The following is a 26,619-nucleotide window of genomic DNA, read 5'->3' as shown; positions in this document are numbered from 1 at the left end:
ACACTCACAATCACACATGAGCATCTCCAACACTGTCGCAGCCCGAGGCGCTCTTCACACTTCACACGCTGCCAGGACGCGCACAGGACTCGTGTATTTTTATTAGCACTCCCTGCTTTCACCTCTCTCTCTATCTCTCTCTCGTTTGGTTTATCTTGTTACTTGGCGTGTGCCAAAAAAAGAAGAACAAAAAAAAAAGAGAAAAAGTGAAAAGAAAACATTTATCTTGTCGTATTTATTTTGTAGCACATTAATTTCGCTTCATGTTTGAAATGGGAATTGACTTATTTGCATTCTCTTTTAATTTGTCTGGCCATCAATGAAGGATAAACAAAGGAGGCTGTTTGCTTTTTTTATCCTAAGCTGCCAAAGGGAGTGGGCAGCAGCCACAGGTGGTGTAAGTGTCAAATTTGTGATTGATGGAAGAGCTGAGGCAACAAAAAATTATGAGATTTGTATATCAGAAAAGCTGCAAGAGTGATTGGTTTACAGTAAATCAGTGAATTTTTTAAAAAGGTTTTAGATATGAGCGTGCTTTTAAAATTTATAAGAGAAAAGAAGAATTTATTATAATAAAAATGCAGTCAAATGTATATTATTCAAAAAACTAAAAAACTATTTAGTAAATATGCTACAGGAATAAATTAACGTTTTTATAAAAAGCATTAAAAAATGTATCATTAAAGAAATATACTTTTAAAATTAAATTAAAGAATAATTTAATCAAATTTACTGTATTTAATAAGCTGTTTAGTAAATATTCTTTAGCAATTAGGTATGATAATTTTAAAAGTCTATAAAAATAAAGAACTCATCAATGAAAACCTATATTTTTTAAATTAAAAAAAGACAAAGCCATATTTAATTAATTTTAAAAATAGGCTTCGCAAATAAATTCATCTTTACAGTTGACAAAAAAAGAAGAATTTATCAATGGAAATATTTACTTTTAATATTTATAAAATAGAAGAATTGATCAGTGAAGAAATTAACTCGAAATTGTATTGGTTTAAAAACAAAAGAACAAAATTTTGACAATAGTTTAAAAAGTAATAGCTGCATTAAAAGTTCTGCTAGTCGTTAATTGAGTCGACTAAACTAGCTTTCTAATAACCAATTTATGAGGCCGCAATCTCTTTACTACCTTTAGCCCGTCTATATCAATAAACTTACCTACAAACTAGGCAGTCAATGTTTCATATTCGACTCTTGCATTCAAATGTCAGCTCGTAGATTCATTTGACAGAACAAAATGAAAGCGTAACATTAACATGGCAATACAAAATGAAGTTATTTTGCCCATGTAGTAACAGACGAATGCATTTTTCATAAGGCAGACAGCGATAGATTGCAAAACACACTCACACACAAACACACGGCAGAAGAGAGAGCAAAGAGTTGAGTTAAGCGAACTGAGATGGGGCATTTATTGTCCTGGCCAACCTGGAGGACATCGACAAGGGGCAACAGACACACTGACAATGACCAAAAGCGAACAATGTCAACTGAAATTGCGATTGCGTTAAAACTCTATAAATACCAAAGTAACATGCAGCAGCAACAACAACAACATGGACAACAAGGACAGCAAGGACATGCTGATATTGCAACAACACAATCTAATCCGGTTATTGCATTTTAAATGCGCTGCAAGCTCTCATTTTGTTGGCCCCTCGGCGACGTCAGACGAACGCGTCGAACGCTTGTGGATATGCAATGATTTTTAGCTGACCGCAATTATGACACAATGACACTAGGTGAAAGTGAAAAATGGCTAGTGAAAGGCTATAAGCAAGCAAATATGTTCAAGGTTAAATTAATATTGAGTTTATGATAAAAACTATATAGTTTGCATGCAAATCAAAGAAGATCGCAGCAATTTTATTTATTTATTTTTTAATTCAAAAATTTCAATGTCATAATATTATAAATTTAACTATATTTTGAATATATTTATATGAATTAGAGTTAATCTTATTAATAATTCATGTTAATCAGATTAATACGCAAATAACACGAACAGAACCATATTCTAAAAATATTATTAATTTGATATATTTTGACTGACAAAATATTAACATGCTGGAGGTTATATTTAGTATATCTACATAGCATTACATTTGAAATATACAATAGACTACAATATACTTAAAACACTAATTGCTATATTTGGTATTTCGATATAGTACTATATTTAAAATATCCCATTGAGTACAAAATATACCATATTTTCAGCCAAAGCTCATTAATAAACCATTAGTAAATCTATAATATGAGTAGCTTACAAATAAATATATTTAATTGTTTATAAAATTGTCATGAGTGCCTTAAAATACTTAAATACTTAAATAATTAAATGTTTCTTAAATTGTCTTACATTAAAAATAATATTTCCTAAGAAAAATCATCGTTCTACCCTTCATATTGTAAGCTAGTATCATTGAGGCTTAATTAAACAACATTTTGGAATCCAAGCCCATTTTAAAAGTGATTTTAAAGCGCAAATAAAAAGAACAACGAAAACATTGCACACATGCTCAGGCTCGCCTGAGGCGAAGAGTTTAGTTCTAATGCTAATACTAATGCGCTTATCTGCAGCTGGCAAATGGCAACAGGCAGGAGGCAAGTGCCACAAGGCAACAGCCACGAACAGCAGGACACAAGAGGCAACAGTTTTGAGAGAGAGAGAGGCAAACAAGCCAACCGCAAGCCAACTCTTTTCAAAATTTAATGCAATTTCACAGCATATTAAACAGCTGGAGTCTGTGCCGCAATGTGAATATTGCTGGTGTTTGTGTGTGTGTGTGTGGCAAGGTGGCAAGTGCAACAGTTGTTGGTGTGTGTTGCCACCGCAAATCGCAAACAAATTTCTAGCAAACTTTTGCCGGATGAAGATACCAAAGAGCAGATGGAGCAGCAGCAGGTGCTACACTCACAAAAAGGTGAGAAGCCAATCATAAGTGAGTGAGTGAATGAGTGTGAATAGTGCGATAGTAAGTGAGTGGTGCACTCGTTACCTGTGTGAATACTCATGAACTGGCAGAATGGCTAATCAATTGCGCGCACTTTGAACACAAATCAAATTACAAACTTGCCACCTTCGACTTCTCTCTCTTTCTTTTGAACGTTTGCACAAAACTTTTGCTCTAACTTCAACTTTTGCTCAATTTGATTTTTCAACAAAAGACGCAAAGAAGCAAAATGGATAAAATGGATGAAAACAAGAAAAAAAGAGAAAACCTGGAAGTGAGAAGAACTTTTGACTTTTTACCTGCGTTTTGCCATTCTGTTCTTTGGCCTGTCGTTAAACAAACTTATCCAATAAAAGTTTGTCAACATTGATTTAAAGCTGAGACGAACGCATATATCAAACACACAAAATCAGACCAGATGTCTGTTTGTTTTTATCATACATATATAGCAAAATATGCTAAGAAGATGCTGCATTAAGTTGTCACAATGCAAGTCGGCATATATTTTGAATGTGATTTACGAGACGATTTATTGGATTATCCTTGAATATTGTTTTCAACATTTATTCTCGAATGTAAGCTAAAAAGTTTGAAAGTGTACAAAGAGCTTCTTAAGATATACTATAATTATTGTGAAGAGAGTTTCCAACGCATATCTTATCAATTTTTAATTATTTTATTCCTTTAGCTTTAATATGATTAACAATTTCATTAGCTGAAACAAATCGAACTCCATATCCTACTCCATAGTTGACCTTTACATTTTCTATGCAATATTATTCTCATTTAGTTAAATATTAGCTGAATATCATACTAATAAAATTTATATTTTAATTTTGTTATTTTGTGCAATTAGTTTCTCAATTACATTTAATTTCAGTAGCTAAAACAAATAGCAATTCAAAATAATAAAATGTATATTTACCAACAATGCTTTTAGGTAAGTTTTAAGTGTGCTTATTTAATAATTAAAATATTACGTATACCACCCGGATTTCAGCACTCCACAAGCACACTCGCTTAGCTAAATTCACCGCATATTATACACTTAAGCCCGGCTTTCGTATCATCCTGCATAACAAAAAGTGTTAAGCATGGCGCATAAGTAGAAACACAGACCAGGAAAGAGAAGCGAGAAGATAGCTGGCAGCCAATGGACAAAAAGTTTCCATTGCACTAAAAACACCGTTGTTCGAAATGCATTCGGTGAGAGAGACAGTTGAAAGTGAGCCAGAAAGAGAGACGGAGCTTAAGCTGTTGCTGCAGTAAGCAGGCAGCTTCTTGGTCCACATCTACTTAATACTTTAATAGTTGCAAAAGTTTGCCCAGCGTTCGCTTAAGTAGCTGTTACTTTAGCTTGTTTCAACTGTTTGTTTCTTCTCTCTTTGTTTGTATTTTGGTATCTGTGTTGCACGAAGAAGAAGAACTCTGTCTTTAGGTAGTGCTTAAAATAACTGTAAAACTGCCAACATAAATCTAGCCACAACATCTTTTATGTTCGCACTAGCAAGAAGTTAATGTTAATGCCATTTACTCTACTCCAATGCCGTGAGCACGTGATCTTTAGCTACATGAAACCGATGGCTGCTGTCAGCTTTAAGTTGAGATTAAAAAGTTGAGGAAAGACACAGCAAATAGCAAATTGACGCGCGTATCTTTTGCATATTGAATTGAATAAGTCAAATTGTGTTTGGCATATTAAACGAGAATCATTCGGAAAATCGAAAGCAAATCTCCACTCAAACTTTTCCCGCTTTCCACACAGACGAAAAGTGATTTTTCTTGTCCGGACTTTCGGCTTAGCGACGCAGCAAATTCCCTCAGATTGCGACGTCTGCAGTTTTCATAATAAGTTCGAACAGAGAGCGGAAAGTCAGTTCGATTGATCGGATACTTGTGTAAAGCTGAGGCCATTGTTATTATTCAATGTTTGTGCGCAAGTTAAAGGGCAAGAGAATCGTTTAAAATCAATGTGAATTTAACTACGAATTGATTGCTAAACTGGCTCTAAGGCTTACTTTACAAATTGAATAACAATTACACTTTTATTAAATTTACAATTGTTTGCCCAAGCTTTGTTTTTCTTTTTGCCATTTAATACTGTTGACATTCAATTATTATTGCAAAATACTCATATAACAAATATTTTGAATAAATATTTTAACCCCTTTCGTTAAATGAGCTGCAGTAATTCAGGCTTATGCATTCATTGTTGGCAACAACGCAAACCACAATATTTTGTCAAATACCAAATGCTCTCTACTCCACGCGAGTTTCGATTACAATGGCGAAAATATGTGCGTGAATTATTATGCGAGCCACTTTAAAATTATTTCACATTGTTCTTCAACTATTGTATATATTTAACATTTATTTTGTATAGTTTATAAACAAAATAGTTAATCCTATCGCAGTCGGTAGGATTCGAACCTACGCTCCCAGAGGGAATCTGATTTCTAGTCAGACGCCTTAACCGCTCGGCCACGACTGCTATATAAATAAATCAAAAATAATGCAAATTAATAATAAGAAGCGACAAAAATAATTCGTAACCTATCATAGATATTCATTTAAATATAAGATAATTTTATATGATTTTTAGATTTGTAAAATAACAATTAAATCTGATTTCTAGTCAGACGACCTCTCCTAGAGCCACTTGCCTTCTATTGTAGACATCAGCTGAAAAATAAAATAGTTTGTGATATAAGCAAAATAAAAATAAAACTTTTCGTAGTTAGTTGACGTTGAATTTCATTTCAAGTTTAACTCCTTGACCTGAATAACAATAAAACACATTTACAATTCATTAACTGTCATAGATATTCCTTAGAAATTAAAAGTATTTTTTATATTATTTTTCAATACTAGCAACAAAAAACTTTTAGTCCTTTCGCAGTCGGTAGGATTCGAACCTACGCTCCCAGAGGGAATCTGATTTCTAGTCAGACGCCTTAACCGCTCGGCCACGACTGCTATATAAGAGTAGTTGAAATCATCTAAATAAATTATTAAATACAAAAACAATTTCTTAACTACTATCATAGGTATAAAGTTAAAAAAAAATAATATTTGAAATATATTGTTTTTGAGTAAAGAAATTATACCTAAATTTCTTCGCTTCTAAATCTATTTTCTAGTCAGACGTATTACTTTAAATTATATTACAAGCCAATAATAATTTACTTTATTTTTTACTTATTTTATAAATTTTTAATATCACCAAAAAATCATTAATCCTTCCGCAGTCGGTAGGATTCGAACCTACGCTCCCAGAGGGAATCTGATTTCTAGTCAGACGCCTTAACCGCTCGGCCACGACTGCCATGCAGACATCGCGGAAACAGTCTGTATAAATAATAAAAGACAACAACAATTTTCTCGTAGCAGGTGTTTATTTATAGATGGTCGAACAGCTTGTTTATGCGCTGAGTGTATAAATAATGTATGAGATATATTTAATCAGTCTGGAAATGAGATAGTAAATTTTACACTTTATAGCCATATCTCTGCTACCTCTTTGATTAAGCTATAATTAGCTACACAGTTTATTTATTGTAGAATTGTGCAGCTGATAAATATAACTATTAACTTGAAGTATATATTCACCCATATTTTAGAGCAGAAAACTATCTACAATATATTTTTAATTTTAAAATCTAGCTATACTTTTAAAGAACAAAACTATCTACACATTTATTTTGAGTCATACATAATGCTTTACATTAACTTCTTTAATAACTTCCCACTTTATTTATTGAACAATTGTATAACTGATAAATATATCTATTAATTTGAAGTTTACGTTCTACTATACTTTAAAATACAATACTATTAACACATTTATTTTGAATTATACATTAGGCTATACTTTTACCTCTTTAATAAAGCTATAATTTACTTGGCAGTTTATTTATAGTTAAATTATCTAGCTGATTAAAATAACTCTTGATTTAAAGAATAGCTTTTGTTGTACTTTTATAGCACATAACTATCTACAAAATATATTTTGAAATATACATTTAGCTAAACTCTTAAATCGCAATACTATCTACACATTTATTTTTAAGTATTTGTCTATACTTTGACCTCTTTGATAAAGCTTTAATTAACTTTATTTATCAAATTCTATCTACACATTTATTTTAGATTTACATTTATCTATACTTTTAGAGCATAAAACTATCAACACATTTATTATGAATTATCTAATTTAATGATACGTTTATAACACAAAACTATCTAGACATTTTATGAGTTATACATTAAGCCTACTTTTGGAGCACACCTCGCTGTCAGCTCGTTATGTGCATAACTATAAATTTTATTAATTTGCAGCATAGGCACACACAATTTCAGAAGTGTCCATCGAATTTGCCGCTGCTAATGAGCCAAACGCAATGCAAATTGATAGCACTTTTTGTGGCTGCTGCCCCCGCCAAACCCCTTTTCGTACTCCCACCCCCACACAGCTGACAGTTGAAATGGGGCGGGGATGGTTTGGTTGGCTTAAGGGATTAGCATCATTATGCGCAGTTTATTTGTTTACATGCCTGCTATATACATTTGTATGTACATACTTAAATGCGCTTGTATATAATTTGTGGTGTAAAATGTAATTTCATGTAATTGTTTTTAATTTTCATGCATTTATTATTCAACACTCGCGCTGCGTTTAGCGTCGCGGCTCTTGAGTGTCATGAAAAGCTCATTTACTTTGTGCGCCTCTCTACTCACACACACACACACATACATAAATTAACAAACGGCCACCCGCTGAGTTTTTCCACCTTTAGGTTATGAGCGTCGAGTGGCCAAGCGTCGAGTGTTGTCTACTTCAAAGCCAACGCGGCGTATGCGCAATGCGCTAATGAGGCGACTTTTTCGGCTGGGCCCCAATGGCAGCTCCCTTCTGTAATTATGCAAATTTTTAATGAGTGTGAAAATTGTATTTGAGAGAGCAGCAAAAGCAACACGTGCTGCCCACGGCTACCAAGAGTAAATGTGAGTGTTTTTTTTTTTTTTTTTGTGTGTGTGCCACTGAATGAGCCATCATTGACTGCGGCTAATTCCATTTAGCAGCTTTGGCTGTCACTCCCATCACAGAGTAAACTGAATTTGCTGCTCCATCGCCATCTCTCGCAGCTCCTTTTCCCAAAGCCGGCTCATGTGCCTGAAAGAGAGCCAGTTAACTGACTGCTGACTACTGACTGTTGCTTGCTACGGCATTTGCTCTTTAGATTTATACGGATTTTGTCAAACAAAACATGAATCTGCACTTTTATGTATGCGAGCTGCTGAAAGCCGATTTCCATGAAAGCAAATGCGCGCGTTCGCTTTCTGCTCTCATTGCCTATTACAGTGGCTAAAGGCTTTGCGGGGTAAGCACTTACAGCAGACAGTGGCCCACATATGTTAACGTTCTTCTATTGTAGCTGGCATAGAACAGGTTGCATGCACAGTCGAGGCATTAGTTGCGTGTCTAGAATAAAACAATTAAACATCAGTTGCGTTTTTTTCTGTGCCAAGAGATTACTTTCAACTCGTGATGATGTAAGCTGAGTATTCAAAACAAATAAATGCAGTTGTCACTCTAATTGTTATAGAATCTCTTCTATAGATTAATGTTACCAATTGAAAATGAGTATTATTCTTTAATTAACTTAACAATTGAGCTTCAGTTAATAAATATATTTTTTTTACTACTTCTTTGTGTGGTTAGTATTCTACAATGAATTGAACAATACTGCAATTTTTTGTTGAGTATAGTTTAAACATTACATTTAACTAAGCTTCAATTATTAAAATCTTCAAATTTCAATTTATTTTATTTTATGCGTTGTTCATAGTTATCTTTCCACTTTTTTTGTGCTCCATATATACTTTTATAAAATTTATTATTATTTTAAATATTTTTCAATTATTTAAAAGTGGCACTAAATGCTTGCAAAATCATTAAATTAAATGTAAATAATTAAAAGTGTTTTTCATTATAGTTATTACTGCTTCATAGTTACTGAATCTATTCACTATTATATTTCGCCTTCTCTCATAAAGAAATGCATAAACTCAATAGCGATTTTCTTTAAAGAAAATCAATATAAATATATATCAATTCAAGCAGACAATGCTCAACTTTTACTTAAATTGAATTACGAATAATTACAAATTAATTTTTCACTTTTGCCGTTTTGCTGCGCTGTTTAAATCGTGCCAATAATTATCATGGCATCGTAGCTTAGTTTATTAACTGCACTGCCAATAAATACTTATGAATAGTGCAAAAGCTTTTTTGTTAATTTGCATAAAAATCAATTGGATTTTGTTACGTTTTTCGGTTAACGAATAATTGACTACGCTACGTATGAGTGTGTTTGTTTGTATGTGTGTATTGCAACTGTCTTTTTCAATTAATACAAATGCCACACACACACTAACAAACACACACTCAGGCAGTCACACACACTCTGGCGTGAATTTATATGCAGTTACAGCGTTTCACTTCGCTTTAAATGCAAATGCAGATTTTTAAGCCTTGCGGCAGCTTTTCGCAAACAGATTGTAAACAAATAAATGCCGCCAGCAGATACAACAAGTAGGATAGCTACATTCGAGTGAGCTCGACTGTGAGATACCCGCTACCCCTTTTGAGTGTAAGACAGTGCGGTATTAATTTTAAAACATACAAAATTAATAGACCGCAAATATACTAAGAATACAATATATTAAGAGATATATCAAAGGGACCAAAGTAATTAAAACGCGTAGTAAGTATACGTATTTCCCCATACAAAAGTTCTTCTGAAATAACTTCTGCGATTTTATCTAATCTCAACCAAATTTTCAACAATCTTAGGAAGTATAGTTATTATTGTATTAATCGCAAATAAAGCTTAAAATTTACGTTTGTTATTTTATTTTTATCAATTTGCGGAGGCGGAAGCGGGCGTGACAAAAATTTGAAACAAACTAGATTAGCGTGCCAAAATTACAAGTGTTGTCTAAAAAAATTATAGCTCTATATTTTGTAGACTCTGAGATCTAGGTGTTCATACAGACGGACACCAAGACCTCCGGGCATGTCTATATTAACTCGACTGTTGGCGCTGATCAAGAATATATATACTTTATGAGGTCGGATATGCCTTCTTCTGCCTGTTTTATGAAAGCACAAAGTTATAATACCCTTCTACGCTATGGGTTGTGGGTATATACACACACAGATACACTCACACACTCACACACACACACACACACACACACGGTACAGATATCTGTACCCTTTGCCAGTAGCCCATTGAGTGGTCAACACTGTGGCAATTTACAGAGTTGGCAGTCAAATGTCGCTGGGGGCCGCATTGCAAGGCAGCATCGAATTGTAAATCGCATGGCGTTTGCCTTTCCATATTTTATTATGCCATACATCAGAAATGTATATATGTATGCTCATATATGTACATTTATATATATAACGGTAACGCATGCATATGCATAGTGAAGTCTCCGGCAACGTTTTTCACACTTAAGTGGTTAAATTGGCTGTGATAAATTGTCGCACAGTCGAAAGTTGTTGCCACACTTTGCGCCGCGGGGCACCTTCAAGTCGCTAGAGTCGCCCACATGGGTTAAGGATATGAGTGAGTGTTCTGAGTGCTCTGAGTGTTGCTTATTCATATAGTGTCTCGAGTATTTGAGTCTGCCTGCTGCTGACAGTAATCATAACGCACGCATCGCATCGTCATCAGCTTGTATTATTAGTGCTCTGCCTGACAGATGACATCTGGGAATTAATATGGGCCAAAAAAGTAGAACTGGAGACAAAAGTCAATGTCATAATGGCATATGGGCGTGGCTTAAATGTGTCTGCCTGTGACTGATGGCAACCTTTTAGCCGCACAACCAAATTAAATGTCTAGCCAAGCGTCGACTTACAGTTTGTCTTGATTAGCTGACAGCAGCCATCCTCCGAGCTAGCTACGAATATTTATCCTTAATCTGAACTTGCCTCAATTAGTGACTAGTCAACTTGACAACAGTCGCAGTCACAGCCAGAGTCACACAGCCAACATCAGAGCAGTGTGAACACAGCCACAACACAAAACACAGCACGAAGTTAGCAAATTTTCGCGCTTATCGCACCATTGATATCAGACAGTGTTGATGTGCATATCATCTTTATGGGCATTTCATGCAAAATGCTTCCTGTCCCCAACGGCAACAACACCGCAATTGCTGCCTGTCTGCCTGACGTATATGACACTCAGGTGACGGCTGCAGCGACTTCTGTGTGCGCTACAATGAAATAATATTCGAAAGCGAGTAAATGTATGGGAGATGACAACTTTATACAAATTATTTCATTTCCTATATCAAATTCAATTAATTAAGAATGTAAATTAGTTAGTTGGTTATAGTATCAAATTATTTTAGTTTAAAAACTAGTTACATTGCACTAATTCATAAATAAATTTTATAAATTATTATTTACTTTTTATTAAGTTCTAGTAATCTCTCAATTTCATCAATTTCTTGCCCAAGTAAAGTGAAGAGAAATTTCTTAATTACTCATTTAATATTTATACCATATCCTTAATACAAGACCATTAAGTTCGAGTGGGTGTAAAAAATTTTCAACTTAATAGAAATTCATGACAGAAATAAATCAATTTCAATAATATTAGATAAAATTCAATTTTAAATATACTTCAAAACATTGAATAAACTGCTAAAGATAATTGTAAGCTTCTAGTGTCGGTGACAGCTTATACAATTACATAATAATAATAATAACTACAATTATTGAGAGCGAAAAATGTTAAAATATAGTGCTAAATTAGTTTTTATTTATTAATAATTAACAGAAGAAAAAAAAAGGAGTGAAAAATTAATTTCGATATTTTAATTTATCATCTATATAAACCAACAAATCTAATAAGAATTTTTATTAAGAATGGTTAAGAAATTACTTAGAGTGAACAAAAATTTAAAATAGATAAAAATTTCTGAAAATTAAAAATAACTGATTGAAAAAAAAACAAAAATAATATAATTCAGAAACTCACATACTTAAGGCACTATTAAATCACTTATAATTGTAATTATATCAGAAATTGATCTGAATAACAAGTATCTACATTAAGTTAAATACATTAAGCTGTTATAGCAAACTTTCATCACAAAATTGTGTTCAAAATATATTTTTTCAATTTATGCCTGTCGAAGAACACAGCTGTATATGTGCTTTAAGAGCTTTCTTATAAACAAGTTAATTACTTAAGCTGACAAATTAATGTCATCTTGATTAAGAACTCAACTAACAAAAGTGCAGCGCATTGCAAAGTGGGCTGTCAGCCAAACCATTTGTTAGGTGAATTCCAATGTCTCTTTTGTGTTGTGTGCGAGTTGTTGTCGCTTGTGTTGTGTGTCTTTTGCTGTCTCTAACTTGCCGGCTGACCGACTGCATTTGCAATTTATAAGCATAGAGGAGTGTGTAACACGTATGCGAGTGTGTGTTTGTATGTATGTGTGTGTCTGTGACTTTTTTGTACACTTGTTGTTTGTTGTTATTCGTTTTTTTTAAAGCTCTCTGCTGTTGTTGTTGTTGATGATGTGTGTGTGATATGGTTGCTGACAAAAAGGAAACAATGGAAATGTAAATTGTTTTTATGTCTTTGTTTTTAATTTTTGCATTCGGCAGGCCTGTGAAAAGGATTTGTGTTCTGCCGTTGCCATTGCCGTTTGTCGCTTTCCGTTTGCCGCTGGTTTTTCTGCATTTTCCAAGAAGAACAATAAGAATGGTCAGACTTTTGGCTTTGTGCTGTACGCTTAGTTTTCATTGTCGCCATTGCAGTTGCAGTTTTTTGTTAATTTGCATACGACGGCGACTTTCAAGAGACGTTGCACCCAGCAAACACTCGTTGAACACCCCATAACAACCTGTATGGATGCCACATCCAACATCATTTCAGCTTGCTCCTGACATTGACGTATGAATTTCAATGCAACCGAAGGGACAGTTATGAAAGGGTTCAACAAACCCGATGGACGCCATAAAAAAAGGACCTTCATTAGCTGCCATTAGGATGTGAAATGTGATGCACATTTCACACGATGTTAAATTGGTCGAGTATCTCGATTTTGGTTTAAATTGTTGCCAAGCACTTGAGCTCGTGTGGAGTGCGTGTTTGTGTCATTAAAGTTTCATCATTGGCCGCAAAATGAAAATAACAGCAGAGCTAAGAGCAATGGTAAAAACCTCTCAAATCCCAAAGCCCCCGCGGGCAAAACCTGGCCACAACCGAGAGGCGAGAGTCGAGAGTCCAGTGTCCTCAGAAACATTCCCAGAACGGAGGAGGAGGAAGCAGGACGAGTTGAAGGGTCGCTGGTTGTGCTGATATTGTCATTACATGCTTTAAGGATATTTCTGTGGCGTAACCAAGGCAAATGTACTTTTGACAGTTGGACTCTTCAAAAGGGTTAACCGAAAATCCCACACACACACACACAAGCCGAGAGAAAACTTTGCAAAAGATTCAAACAGATTGTTGTCCTGAATCGCAACAGCTGCTCTTTGTGGGGAGGTGGGAAAGCCCTAAAAGCCATTCAAATTGCTTGGATTTGCTTCGTAATAGTTGCAAAATGATTTTCCAGCAAACAAGCGAACGCAACTAAATGTTAGTTCAGTGTTTAAATATTTATCAACGTGACCAAACCAAAAACTGAATGTATCCGTATCTATTGCCCTGTATTTGTATTTGTATCTGTATCTCCCGCTGGGACGCAACTCCCACTGCCGCGTGTATTGGCAACTGGCGTCTTGGCCAATCAAGTCAGCTGCCAACGCGCATTGTATACACAGAAAGTGGATATAAATTCAGGGCAACATACCACAGCTTTTGCCAGCTTCCCTTTGGCATACTGCAAAATAAACAACACATGTTTATGATATTAATTCAGAGTTGCATTTATTTTGCTTAAACAAATAACAAGATTTATGCGAGTTTGTTTGCTCATTTATTTAATTGTTATTTAATTCATTTAATGCACTATTTTTCATCTTCAGTTTGATACTTGACTAAGTTACTTAGGCTAATTGAAATGTTGCCAACGAGCAGCTAAAATGTTGCTGGCAATATGTTGCTAACAACTTTTTGTGGAATGCATCTGAATTCAAATGCTAAACGAGTTGTTTGACTGTAACTATTTGTAGATTAGAATTCAGTAAATATAAATACTTGTGACAGCATTCAAAATGTTCACTAATTAGTTCTCTTGATGGTGTGCTTAGAGTTGATTCATTTATTAGTAATTTTACTGTAACATAGATAGATTGATTAAATCTTTTCTTATTTAGAAAATTCCTTTGTATAAAAGTTATTAATAAAATAAATGATTTATTTACAAGCAAGCATTTGGTATCTGATCTATGTAAGTATAACCAGTTTCTTCACACTTCAAATCAAACAATATTTAAATAACAATCAAGTTGAATCATAGTTATTAATAAATATAATTATCTCACATACTCTCAGAACCTACTGTCATTAAATAACATCTTAACAACTTATCTACAAAATATCTGAGTTCATCTGTTGGTAATAAAATAAAACAATTAAGAAAGCTACAGTCGAATATGCTCGACTATGAGATACCCGCTACCCATTTTTAATAGGAGCTAAACAATGCCATATTAAATTTAAAATTTAACAAATTAATATACCACAGAAATACTACAAATATACCAACGACTACATTTGGTGTATATGTATAATACTGCACTCAAAATATACCATAAAGTGCAAAAAATACCAGATTGTAGGCGTTTTTGCCCACACAAAAGTATTTCTTATAAATCTTCAACAATTTTTATCCAATCGTAACCTAATTTTCACAAATGGCCTGTGCTAAAGTGTGTGCTATGGGTAGCGGGTATAAATATCACATATTTTATTTTAGATAAATGTCAGATAAGTATTTATAACCAGCTACTTTATACTTCAAATTCCTAATCTAATCAATCGTTTTATTAATAACATTTTAATGACGATCGAGTGGAATCGTTAACTATTATATTTCCACGGCTTTTTTGTTTACAAATACCTCAAGTTTATTGACTTTCATATTAGCGTCATTGCATCGTAAAGCACTCGACTTTACCAGTGCAAGCTTCTGGCTCTAATCGCCGGCTAATCAGTGTGATTAGCATAGCCGCCAGTATCGCCAGGGGGTCGTCGATTTAGTTGGCAATATGATCTTGGCTAGTATATTTGTTTGCTTTTGCCTGGCTTCGGCCTTTAATTATTATCGCACGCGACGGCAACGCAAATTTGTGGCGAATCTCAAAGGACCTTTCACCTGGCCACTTGTTGGTTCCATGCACAAGATTGTGCTGCTCACACAAAAGAGTAAGTAGAGTGTAAAATTTTAATCCAACTATGGCGTCTTAGTTCTGCAGACTTCTTTCAGCACAGCTCCAAATATCTTGCCAAATATGGAATTCTGTCACGTTGTTGGATCTTTCATCGACTTTTCATACCAGTTGCTGATCTTGAGTTGGCCAAACAACTGCTGCAAAGTGAATCCCATCAACAGACTGGCCACGAATTGATGAGAGATTGGCTGGGCAACAGTTTGCTCTGCTGTCCGCAAGAGCAATGGGCTCAAAGGCATCAAAGATTAGCCACTTTCTTTCAAGCGGACAAAAAGTTGCAGCTTCTGAAGTTACTTCAGGAAAAAGCTGAGCAACCTTTCGCAGATTTGTCAGTACTTGCTGAATCCCGAGAAGTGTTCGATGCGTGGCAAATTATGTCATCCCAGGTGCTGGACCTCATCTTCGCTGTGAATTGTGGCGTTTGTCCAAGCGATCAATATAAACAGGCATTTGCAGAGTAAGCATTACAAGTATTATATGTTAATCTGTGAGCTTTAGTACCGCAAAGTGAAAGCTTTCAAGCCGCATGCAAAGTGCAATTAATCTTTAAAAAGCTAGCAAAAGTTTAAGTGCTTAATCAGTTCAAGATTTTCTAAGATAAATGCTCGATTGCTTTAGCTGATACCTCTCAACATAACTATACTCTAAAAGCTTTCAAAACCCAAAATGAAAAAAAAAGTGTACTGAAGCTTAATTGAATAACTTAACGATTAGTATTCAAATAAAGTGAAAATATGTTGAGCCTCTCAAAACATAATTTAAATTTTAATTACATATAAATGCTTCAGCTTCATACTCTTTTAGTTAAATAATATTTACGAATTTCAGTGAATCAGAGAATAATAAAAAAATATTTATATATTAAAGCTTTATTTAATAAACTTTTTAAAGTTAAATATCACATCAAATGGTCAGCTTTATTAGGTTCTTTTATATTTTATAAGCAAAACTTTCGATAAACTTCAATATCACATAACATAAAATATCATTTTTGCTATACAAAATCCTAAAAAACTGTTTTAATATTAAATTAAATATTAAAGCTTAATTTAAAAATGTAATGCTTTGTGTCTAAGTGAAATGCAGACATTAATTTCAACTTTTCTTAAATTTTAAACATAAATGAAACTTTAATATTACACGAAATCTTGATCTTAAATAACACTTTTCAGTAATGTATTTAAACATAATAATACAAAAATCCAATAAACGATTAATGACTTAATTATGTACATTACTTTCCAGCCTGACTGAGCTTTATCGCCAACGCTTTCTGGGCCTCAAGTCAGCCAATCGTTTCACTTTCTGGCTTGGCTCTCCATTTGTGCGCCGACGACAACTTCGCTTGATCAAGCGCATTAACAATGAGAACAAGCTGGTTTTGAATCAATGTCGCCAACAGCTGCAAGTCAAGAATGACAGCATTGCAATAAAAGTTGATCACATTGAGGCGCCTACAAAACTCGATCATCAAGCTCTGATCGATGTATTGGCTGCAAGTGAAAATCTAAACGATGAACAGCTGCTCGCTGAGTTAAATACTTGTAACTACTTGGGTTATTTGCTATGCAGCACAACACTTTGCTTTGCTCTGGTGCAGATTGCTCGACATCCAACAGTGCAGCAAAGATGTTACGAAGAATTAAGGAAGGAAAAAGAAATCAATCTCCATGAATTGCCTTATCTAGAAGCTGTGCTAAAAGAAACGCTTCGCCTGCAGCCACCGCAATTGATTGTGCAACGTCAGCTCAGCGAAGACTTTGCATACAGTGAGTAATTAAAAGATGACTTAATTTGAAAATAAATGTAAAATGAATTCACACTTAATTTGCAGCTCATTCTAAAGTTGGCGACGCTGCTTTGCCAATCGGAGCCGAAGTCTACATCAATCTCTATGAGCTGCAACGCTCTGAGTTGACTCAACACTTTGATCCAGAACGCTTTCTGGACCCAACTTCAGAGCTGCTCAGCTTTGGATTGGGACCACGACAATGTCCTGCTCAGCAGTTTAGTTTGCTGCTGTTAAAGTATTTGCTAGCGCCGCTTTTGCTGCAGTTTGAGCTGCTGCCTTTTGGCGATGCACTGCGTCCAAATCTACGCTTAGCTCCAGGCTCACGCAATGGCTTTCAATTGTCCGTAAAATTAAGATAATATTTAATCATAAATTAAAGTAAAATAATATTGGGTTGGCAACTGTCTTCTGCCTTAACTTATTTCTAAATGGAGAGGTTGCGCCTGCGCATCCCAAGCTGAAATCCGCTGTCGGAGCGCAGCACAATGTTGACCACCATCTCAATTGGTTCGCCCAGCGGCAACAGTTCGAACTCCCGCACAATCTTGGCCAGCAACATCTTCATCTCCAGCTGCGCAAACTTCTGACCAATGCAGTTTCTTGGCCCAGCACTGAAAGGCACATAAGCATAGCTCGATGTGCGTTCTTCGTGCTCGTGACGATCTGGCCGAAAGACTTCGGGCTCTGGGAAATACTTCTCCTGATGATGCATGCCAATCAGACCCATGATAATCTCCGACCCAGCTGGTATAACGCCATCACCAAGCGTGGAATGAGCTGCAAAAATAGAGGCAATTTTTTAGTTGATTGCGTATTTTCAGTATTTTGTAATGCTCTTCTTTTTAGTTTGTGAATTAATTCAGCAATATCAACAATTTCTTTAAATATACATTCTCATTTAAAATTTAGTTCAATTAGGATAATACTATAGATGATAGAATTCTGTTTAAACTTAATACGAGATACTATTTCAAAAATGATGAAACTAATTAGATTTACAAATATTTAAATTGAATATTGTAATAGAGCAATTAACTCAGGATTCGATTTATTATTCTAAAATGTATCCAAGATCTAATCTTTATTTTAGAAATTTGTATATCAATTTTTGACTCAAGTTAGAGATTATCTAAATTTTATCTATTTTCATGATTTCATTTTTTATTTTGAAATTTTTTTATTTATTTCTTAATTTGCCTAAAGCTAGAAATCGTTTAAAATATTAATCTGTATTCAATTACTTTTTTAATTTAGAATTTTTCTCTCCACTTACTGTATTTAAAGTCGTTTTTTGAGAGTGCGTCCTAGAACAGGAACCGGAGGATGCATGCGTAGAGATTCCTTCATGACGCATTCCATGTACTTCAGCTCGTTGAGATCACGTATGCTGATCGCTCGATTGCGATCTGTGCCCAACACTTGCAGAATCTCCGCCAGCATTTTCTGCAGCACCTCTGGATTTCTTGAGATCTGCCAAAGGCAGAAGGAAATAGCGCTAGTTGTTGTATCATGACCCTCAAACATAAAAGTATCGACTTCCTCGCGTATTTCGTCGTTTCTTAAAGGACGACCTTCAACGCTGGCCTGCAGCAGGACATCCAACAAAGCCATGCGACGCTTCTTGCCCAGAACTTGCTCAGATTCAACAGTCGAATCTTCCGACTGCTGCTTCTCTTCCAGAGTCTGACGACGCTGCTCAATTACCTTGGTAGTAAACTCGTGCATTATGCGAATAAGTTTGGTTTGACGCAGTTTCAAGAGTGGATGCAACAAGGTGAAGAGCAGCTCATTCTGTGCATAAACAGACATAAAACGCCAGGCGAAGAGAGCAGTGCATCTTGAAAGAGAATGAGAAAAGTTTTTATTAGCATTATTATTACTCCAAGATTAGATAAGACAAAACTATTTTATTGAAAATATTTTTGAGATATCTCTACTTTGTTTAACAATCGCCAAGTCGAAGAGGAGAATCTTAACTACACAGAAAGAAAAACGTGCTAAAATAATTAATAAAATAAAAAATGTAAACGAAATTTTTATATAAGATAGTTTCAACCCAAAATTATATATTTATGATAAAACATTTTTGAAGCAAGATTTTAATCTTAAAATAAGATTTTATTTTATCTTAAAATGCAAATGTAGCATTAAATCTTATTTTAAGATTTTTCAACCCAAAAATCTGGTTTAAAGATTACTTTTTTTAAATCGAAAAGTTCCTTGAACTCTATTTTTCAATCTAGATTCTTTTCTTTCTTTTTGTGTCCAAATAGATTCTAGAAAAATAAACTTTACTCACTCATTAACCGCATTGACATAAGGCGTCATCTGATCTGCCATCTGCGCATTCACTTTGGTACCCATCGCTGTCTCCGCAATGATGTCCAACGCAGCTAGGCAGATAAAAGGATACACATCGAAGATACTGCTGCCATCAGCTTTTTGCTGCAATCGCTGCACGCAAATGTTCGACTGCTGATCAAAGACTTCCACAAATTGCTCGAGAATCGCAAAGTGAAATGTGGGCGTTATAATCTTGCGTCGCTGATGCCACGCCTTGCCATCGCTAAGCAGCAAACCGTTGCCCAGCCATTGAGCCAGCACCATGTAAGCAGGCAACTTGACCAAGTGCTCCTGGCTAGCTAACAGTTGCTCATTGAACTCCACATCGCAGGATACAATGAGCAGGCGATTTAGAACCCAAGCTCGCTGCAATGTTCCCAGTTTTTTCACCTGCTCGTGACTTGTTTTTATGAATGCTGCACGAAACGGAAAACAACAACTGATTAGCACTAAAAATAAATTGACTCTGATAAAGCGAACACTTGTACTCTTTTCGAATTCCTCAATGAACTAAAATTAAATAATCTTAAACAGGCGATGCTATTTAAAACCCAATTAAATTGGTTTGTTTACCATTAGAAACCCCTGCGTTGAGCATGATAGTGCACTACTAAATTCTTGGCCCACTTTTTACACTGTGCAGAAAAAGTTTGGTTTAGTGATTACTCGATAATTATAAAATTATTGACTTAGCTTAAGTGAAGCAAATTTATTATTTACTGCGTCAATAGCATTAATAACAATGTTATCTATTAAAATGTACTTCATCTGCAACACATATTAAGCTTCAGTTTCAATAGATTAATAATTAATAAGATTAATGACATCGACACCAACAAAACGTCATAGCCTATTATACAGATTACATTTTTATTATATTAAGGAATAACTAAATTTATAATTTTTTAGAATATTCATTACAAGAACCATTACAATCAACAAACAAAAATAACAAAAAAATTTAAATTGAACACCTGTAAATTGTATATTATGAAATGAGGAAGTGATCTCTTATTTGTTTTCTATATTTCAGAAACATTACTAATAAACATACTGATTTCATTATATCAAGTTACTCTTTGTAATATAATATATGCATTTTCATGATAGTGTAATTGATATTGGTTTATTGGTGTGAAAACTGGGGCTTAATCAGCATGCGATACTCCCTTTATCCCCTTGCTTATGAACACATAAAATGCCTCCATAAAGAAGATTATAAGTCTACAACTATTGATTAGGGTTTATTGAAGAATGAAGGTAAATGAAATTGAAATAATTGAAATAGTCACGTTCTTCTTAAACTTCCTTAATTTTTACACAGAACAAAAGAATCATATTACATTATTTGCATTATATATATAACAAATATTCAATTTATGAATGCGAAATCCGCAGCTGCTCAACTACGTCTCTGACTACATATATTTGTCACTGATATGAGTACTATATACTATACTATATACTATTAATATTAACATAAATGGGGGCACTTATTAATACAAACTACCATATCTCATATGAACAATATGTGTACATATATACTCTATACTCAAACTCCCCTACGATGAATTCGCACGCGATCAGCAATGATTACATTTACTATATTTGTAAAATAAGATTATAGTATATGGTATTTTACCCGCACAAATAAATTCTTCTTATTGCAGTAAAGATTTGATAAGACACATCTTTATAACCGATTCCTAAAAGGTAATGTATTAATACTGCGATTATCCTTTCATCGCTTTCATTTTATGAGTAACAAAAGTAATTCTCAAAATAAACACTTGTAAAAATGCATAATAATTAAAACTGAAACTTCGCTTTTAAATTGTTAGTTGTAATCGAAAAACAACGTCACTGGCTTACTTTTTGGATTCAATTTGCACATCAACTGCACTGCTCCAAGGACTGGCCAACAATAAGGACCTGGCAGATTGGAGACTGCCGCACGCCGAGCGCGTTGTCCCCAATGGAAGAGGAAACCGGCTGTGAGTAAGAACACAACTATTGCGATCAACAGCATTTTACACAATGAAAACTACAAACTGAGCGAGCTGAGCGTTAATCCAAACAAAGCCAAAGCAAAAGCAACAAGTAAGAAAGCTGCAGTGGGGTGTGCTCGACTGTGCGATACCCAGTTTCAAATAATGTAAAACAGTGCTAAAGCAGTATTATTTCTAAAATTTGCAATATACCGAAAATATGCCGAAATATACCAAAAGCTATATTTGGTAAAACTATAAACCCCACAGTTGCACCCGGTTTCATATACATATATCTATATATTCAATTCATCTTTACAAATTATACTGAAAAATTTTTAAAACGCACCAAAAGCTATATTTAGTAAAACAATAGACCTGAAAATGTAAAAAATGTAAAGTATATCAAACTATTATACCATAAACATACTAAAATATACCAATAGCTGTATTTAGTATAACGATAGACCTCCCAATTGCAGCCTTGTTTTTATATATTTTGCTTAACAATGTAAAATAATGCGAAAACGGTGTAATTGTTGAAGTATACCAAATCATTACACTAAAAACATTCTAAAATATACCAAAAGCTATATTTACCCTAAAGACAGACCCGACAGTTGCAGTAGAGTTTGTTTTATATTTCTAAATAATGAACAGGAATGCAAAATCAGTATAATTGTTAAAGTATACCAAACACTTATATTGAGAACACACTTAAATAAACCAAAAGCTATATTTTTTATAATGATTGAACTGACAATTGCAACCGGTATTTTATATATATATTTTCAAATAATGTAAAGAATTTTATATACAATATTGCATGCCGGGTGACATGTCTATCGTCTCGGGTGTTCAACCCTATAACTAGCGCATATAAAAACACGAACAATAACAACAAATCATAATGTAAGTTGCCGATGATTATCTTATCACATACATATGAATGTGTCGCTATTCGCGAGCTGAGTAGTTGTGGCAGTTACAGTGACAAAGGGTGGAGGCGGTTCAGCAAATTCAGCTCAGCTGTGGACGGGAAAACACTTGTGTATTTAATCAGCGATTAGCATTGAACATTGAGTATTTGTTTCTATTTTATGTGCTCTGGTCGAAGTGCATTGCGCCGAACAAAAGAGTATGTTAATTATTTGAAATTGTGCTGTAAGTCAAGCATCGCAATTATAACTGGGTGAACTTTCTGTTCGTTTTCTTTTTCTTTTTTTTTTTTTGAGGTAATTTCCGTTAGAGACACTCGAGCGGAAATTAAAACATTTGCGAATGCTCGCCAGCTGAACTCGCTGGATGGATGGCTGGCTGACAAGCCAAGGCCCCCAAAAAAAAAGAAAAAACAGTCCTTGTGCAGTGTCCTGCTGGACACGAGTTGCCCTCGAAAAAACTAATTAACAGTTGCTTCCTGTTGCCCCTTAACTTTGTAATGGCATTTTATTATATTATAATTATTATTTTAAATGGCAAAACGTTTTCAGTCGCATAAACAACTGCAGATAACTATAAAGGGAGAGATAGATAGAGAGAGAGAGAGAGGGTGTGAGTGAGAGATAAAGCGTGTTTTTAATTGTGCCAGCAAATGTGCATTTTCAATTTTCGCAATGACTGTGATAAATAAAACGATGGGTGGCTAAGTGTTTCAGTTTTTTATTTCGATTTGCTCTCTTTTTTTTGGGTTGCCCTGACGCCGGCCCAAAGCGAGAAAAAAAGATTTTCCACATTAATTTCTGCATATTAAAAATGCAATTTGTTGCGTTAATTGCAGCATGCGAAATGTATCAGACAATGCGACTGATAGCACAGAGCACAGAGCGAAGAGAGACCGAGACCAGTGCCCAGAGACCGCCTAGAGACCCAAAGCGCGGCATCAATATCACAAACAGCAACCAGCAACCATGATGATGCCGAGTCGAGTCGAGTCGAGTGAGTCTCCCAAGTCACGTTGATAGTCATTGCGAACAACGCGGCGTATGCGTAATGCGAGTGTTTGATTGTCTGCTTCGCTTTCTGTGTGTGTGGGTGCGTGGTGTGGATGAGTGTGCCATTGTTTATGGGTGTGTGTGGTGTGTGGTGTTTCGCTCTGTGCAACCACGTGACCAAATGCATCCAACAGAGTTTCATCTCATTCCATCATGCTGTGCGAATTTATTTAAAATATTTTTAAAATTCGAGACAGCCGATATTTTTGGTAAAGGCAACAACCAAACAGAAATTGATATAAATGACGTAACGAATGCGAAACAGACAGCCAGACAAATGTATCTCAAGAGCGGCTTATTGCTGGCTTAAAGGGTATGCAAATGTGAAATAGATTAAAATAGTTATTGAACTTATAAAGCAACGGTTATAGAATGAGATACAAAAATTAAAAAAAGAAATTCAAATATTTAAAGAAAATCGTAGTTGTCAAAAAATTATGAAAATTAATATAAAACAATTATTATTTAAGCAATTTAAATCTATTGAAATAATACGTTAAAAAATTAAATAAAAAAAAAACTACTTTAGAGAAGGAAAAGGAAACATTATTTTATATATGTATATATATAGCATATATTCTTACTAATAACCAAACTTTTTCTAATTGTGCTTTGATTTTAGTAGACAAATAAGATGTAACAAAAACTGAAAACACCACTTTATACACAAGCAAAGTTAACCATCTAATCAAATTCATAAAGATCTTAGAAATATGTCATTAAATACATTTTTCTTTCTTTTTCTTTAAATATTGTTGTGACTAAATCCTACTCAGCATACAAATAAAGTTACAATTTTACAAGACAATAAATAAAATGTATTGTATATTTTTCCATTTCAACTTAAAGTAATTTTTGATTTTAGTAAATAAATATTAAAATAATAAAATAATCTCAACAAATTTGTAGACATTTTAAAGAGAGATTAATAATCTAAGATGTTTCCTTCTGACTACTTACTTTGATTAAATTAGCTTTAAACTTTTTAATTATCAATAGACAATATAATATATAGGTATAAATAAAAATGTTAAATATAGTATAACTTAAATATTTCAAACCCAGTTTACAAGGCACATTTAATCTACATTCATTTCTAAGTCGTATAATTGATATGTTAATTTCTCTGACTTTTTAGAGTGAATGAACTTAATATTAATTTCAATGGTCAGTTGACATTTGATTATTTAGCACACTTAATTGTAGTTCAACTACATGTAAAACTATTTCTAACTTAGCCTGACAACAGTGTAATTAAGGTTAACAGTAAAAGTACTTTCAGGACGTTGCTTAAGTCATAAGCATTTGTGATACTGGTTTGATTAATTGGATAGTATTCGATGGCCTTTACGGCCATGGCTCTAATGCCCAACCACGACTCATCGGCTAGATCTTTAAGCAAATTCGTTGGTGGCCAAAAGCTAAAAACATTTTCGCCACGCACTCCCGACAGCTCCAAGGCGTAGGAAAGCGGAAAGCCAATAGAGTAGGCATAATCCAAACTTGTGCCACCAAAAGGATCCTCAACGCCAGCCTGTTCATAGGTGAACGGTGTGCCAGCCGCACTTTGCATAGCCTCAGCGCCAATTTTGGCAATTTCACGCAATTGCTTGACATTTGCAGCGGGAGTTCTAAGGGAGATAATAGGAAAGTTATGTAGAAGAAGTAATGTTGTATGATCTACTTACCTCTTGTGCACCCAAGGATAGTAGACGCATCTATGCCTCGAATGGAGAGTTAGATACATCACTCCTCTGCCCGACTTTACCAAATCCTGCATTATATCACGCACAGCTTGAGTTTCAACTTCCGAGAAGGGTTTACTGCCAGCATAATGCTCGTGACACGGATCCGTTTGAGCCGCATATCCAGTGAGCCAGCCAATATCGTAGTTGCGATTGAGATTGGTGCCAAAGCAGTTGCCGCCATTCGGCGAGCGGTTGTTGCGCCACTCTTTATCCGTGCTGCGTGAATACTCGTAACCATCGGGATTAACTATCGGCATCACAATCCAATCGTAATCCTCCAGCAAATGTGCATTTGCAGTCACATTGAGCACGAGTTGTTCCACAGTGTATAAAGCAGCAACTGGCGTCAACCACTCACGAGCATGTGCAGCGGCTATGAGAAGAATAACTTTCTTCCCAACTCTGCCATCTCCATTTGTTATCGTTATAGTGCGCAGTGTGCGATTCTCATACGTAGTTCCCACATCGTTTGTCCACACACGCTGTGGAAAAGCCGCTGTCAACTCATCCAAATACTGCAACATGCCTTCGTAACTGTAATAATCATCGGTATTCAAAGCGGGCACGATATCACCTCGTGACACGTTAAATGCGGCAGTTCGATTAAAATTTGTCAACGATAACAGTATTACAAGCAGCGTGAACCTTAAAGTTCCATCACTGAGCAACATTATGCTGAGAAACACGTCGTCGAACTGTGTTCAACTCAAAATTATGAATGAATCAGCGATTCATTGGCACTTGCAACACTCGTTAATCGTTTTGCAATTCATTACGTGTCTTTATTTATGCATATATGTATAATGTATTGTTGATATCTCTTGCACAAAGTGTTTGTTTAATTCAACTGTTCCCTCGCGTGAGCAAAATGCAACTGAAGACTCCAATTGTCTGTGAATTTTGCCGGTGTGTTTACATTTGAGCTTGATCAAGTGCACGCTCTTTCACTCTCTATCGCTCTCTTCATTTCTCTGGCAACCTCTCTCCCTCTCTCATTGTTGTTTTTGAGAATGCCAGCTAACGCGATAATATAGTAGATTCTATTTCTTATCAGCTATAGATAAGCTAATGGCTTTTTTGTATAAGACAATCAATCAAATATATGTTTTATCATTGTCATTTTTGTTAGGCGCCACGTCATAGATACTTTTGTTATGGACTGAGATACTTTCAGCTGATTGCTAGCAATTATTTCAAAGATGCATCTCGTTTAGTGATCACTCGCTGTTGATCACTTTTTCCCGCCTACGTTCTCTCAGATAAAAAGAAAAATTTTTCGATGCAGTAAATTAAATATTTATAGATTCTCATTTTAATGAGTGAATCAATAAGTAGCTGCGAACGGCAATGTGCAA

The 26,619-nt window shown here is 34.8% G+C and overlaps 3 protein-coding genes and 3 non-coding genes across 6 annotated transcripts; 1 reads left to right on the top strand and 5 right to left on the bottom strand.

The window, feature by feature from the left end:
- Positions 1-5,381: 5,381 nt before the first annotated feature.
- Positions 5,382-5,463, bottom strand: Trnas-aga (transfer RNA serine (anticodon AGA)). Its single transcript has one exon. It is a non-coding gene; the product is annotated as a tRNA-Ser (tRNA).
- A 403-nt stretch (positions 5,464-5,866) lies between these two features.
- Trnas-aga (transfer RNA serine (anticodon AGA)) lies at positions 5,867-5,948 on the bottom strand. Its single transcript has one exon. It is a non-coding gene; the product is annotated as a tRNA-Ser (tRNA).
- Positions 5,949-6,215: 267 nt separating this feature from the next.
- Positions 6,216-6,297, bottom strand: Trnas-aga (transfer RNA serine (anticodon AGA)). The gene has a single exon. It is a non-coding gene; the product is annotated as a tRNA-Ser (tRNA).
- An 8,016-nt stretch (positions 6,298-14,313) lies between these two features.
- LOC132789476 (probable cytochrome P450 316a1) lies at positions 14,314-17,553 on the top strand. The gene is made up of 5 exons (XM_060797523.1): positions 14,314-14,399; positions 15,098-15,376; positions 15,427-15,859; positions 16,648-17,171; positions 17,237-17,553. The coding sequence occupies exons 2-5, from the start codon at positions 15,220-15,222 to the stop codon at positions 17,551-17,553; spliced, it is 1,431 nt and encodes a 476-aa protein (XP_060653506.1). The 5' UTR covers positions 14,314-14,399; positions 15,098-15,219.
- On the bottom strand, positions 17,540-21,566 carry LOC132789475 (cytochrome P450 4d8). The gene is given in 5 exon segments (XM_060797522.1): positions 17,540-17,971; positions 18,468-18,486; positions 18,488-19,031; positions 19,494-19,953; positions 21,410-21,566. Coding segments are annotated over 5 exon segments (1,533 nt in total). The 3' UTR covers positions 17,540-17,618.
- A 2,882-nt stretch (positions 21,567-24,448) lies between these two features.
- Positions 24,449-26,118, bottom strand: LOC132789477 (carboxypeptidase B1). Its single transcript, XM_060797524.1, has 2 exons — positions 25,205-26,118; positions 24,449-25,147 (listed from the first exon to the last, which is right to left on the bottom strand). Exons 1-2 carry the CDS (start codon positions 25,933-25,935, stop codon positions 24,751-24,753), a joined length of 1,128 nt encoding a protein of 375 aa, XP_060653507.1. The 5' UTR covers positions 25,936-26,118; the 3' UTR covers positions 24,449-24,750.
- Between the last annotated feature and the right edge of the window lie 501 nt (positions 26,119-26,619).

Source organism: Drosophila nasuta, chromosome 3 (assembly GCF_023558535.2).
Source record: "Drosophila nasuta strain 15112-1781.00 chromosome 3, ASM2355853v1, whole genome shotgun sequence".
Taxonomy (NCBI): domain Eukaryota; kingdom Metazoa; phylum Arthropoda; class Insecta; order Diptera; family Drosophilidae; genus Drosophila; species Drosophila nasuta.
Note: the sequence above shows the minus strand (reverse complement) of the source record. Positions and strands in the feature narration are given on the sequence as shown.

Coding starts and splice junctions, on each gene's coding strand:
- LOC132789476 (XM_060797523.1), top strand. CDS start 15,220: ATGATCTTGGCTAGTATATTTGTTTGCTTTTGCCTGGCTTCGGCCTTT. Junction 15,377..15,426: donor TGTGCTGCTCACACAAAAGA/GTAAGTAGAGTG, acceptor TTAGTTCTGCAG/ACTTCTTTCAGCACAGCTCC. Junction 15,860..16,647: donor TATAAACAGGCATTTGCAGA/GTAAGCATTACA, acceptor ATTACTTTCCAG/CCTGACTGAGCTTTATCGCC.
- LOC132789477 (XM_060797524.1), bottom strand. CDS start 25,935: ATGTTGCTCAGTGATGGAACTTTAAGGTTCACGCTGCTTGTAATACTG. Junction 25,148..25,204: donor TATCCTTGGGTGCACAAGAG/GTAAGTAGATCA, acceptor TATCTCCCTTAG/AACTCCCGCTGCAAATGTCA.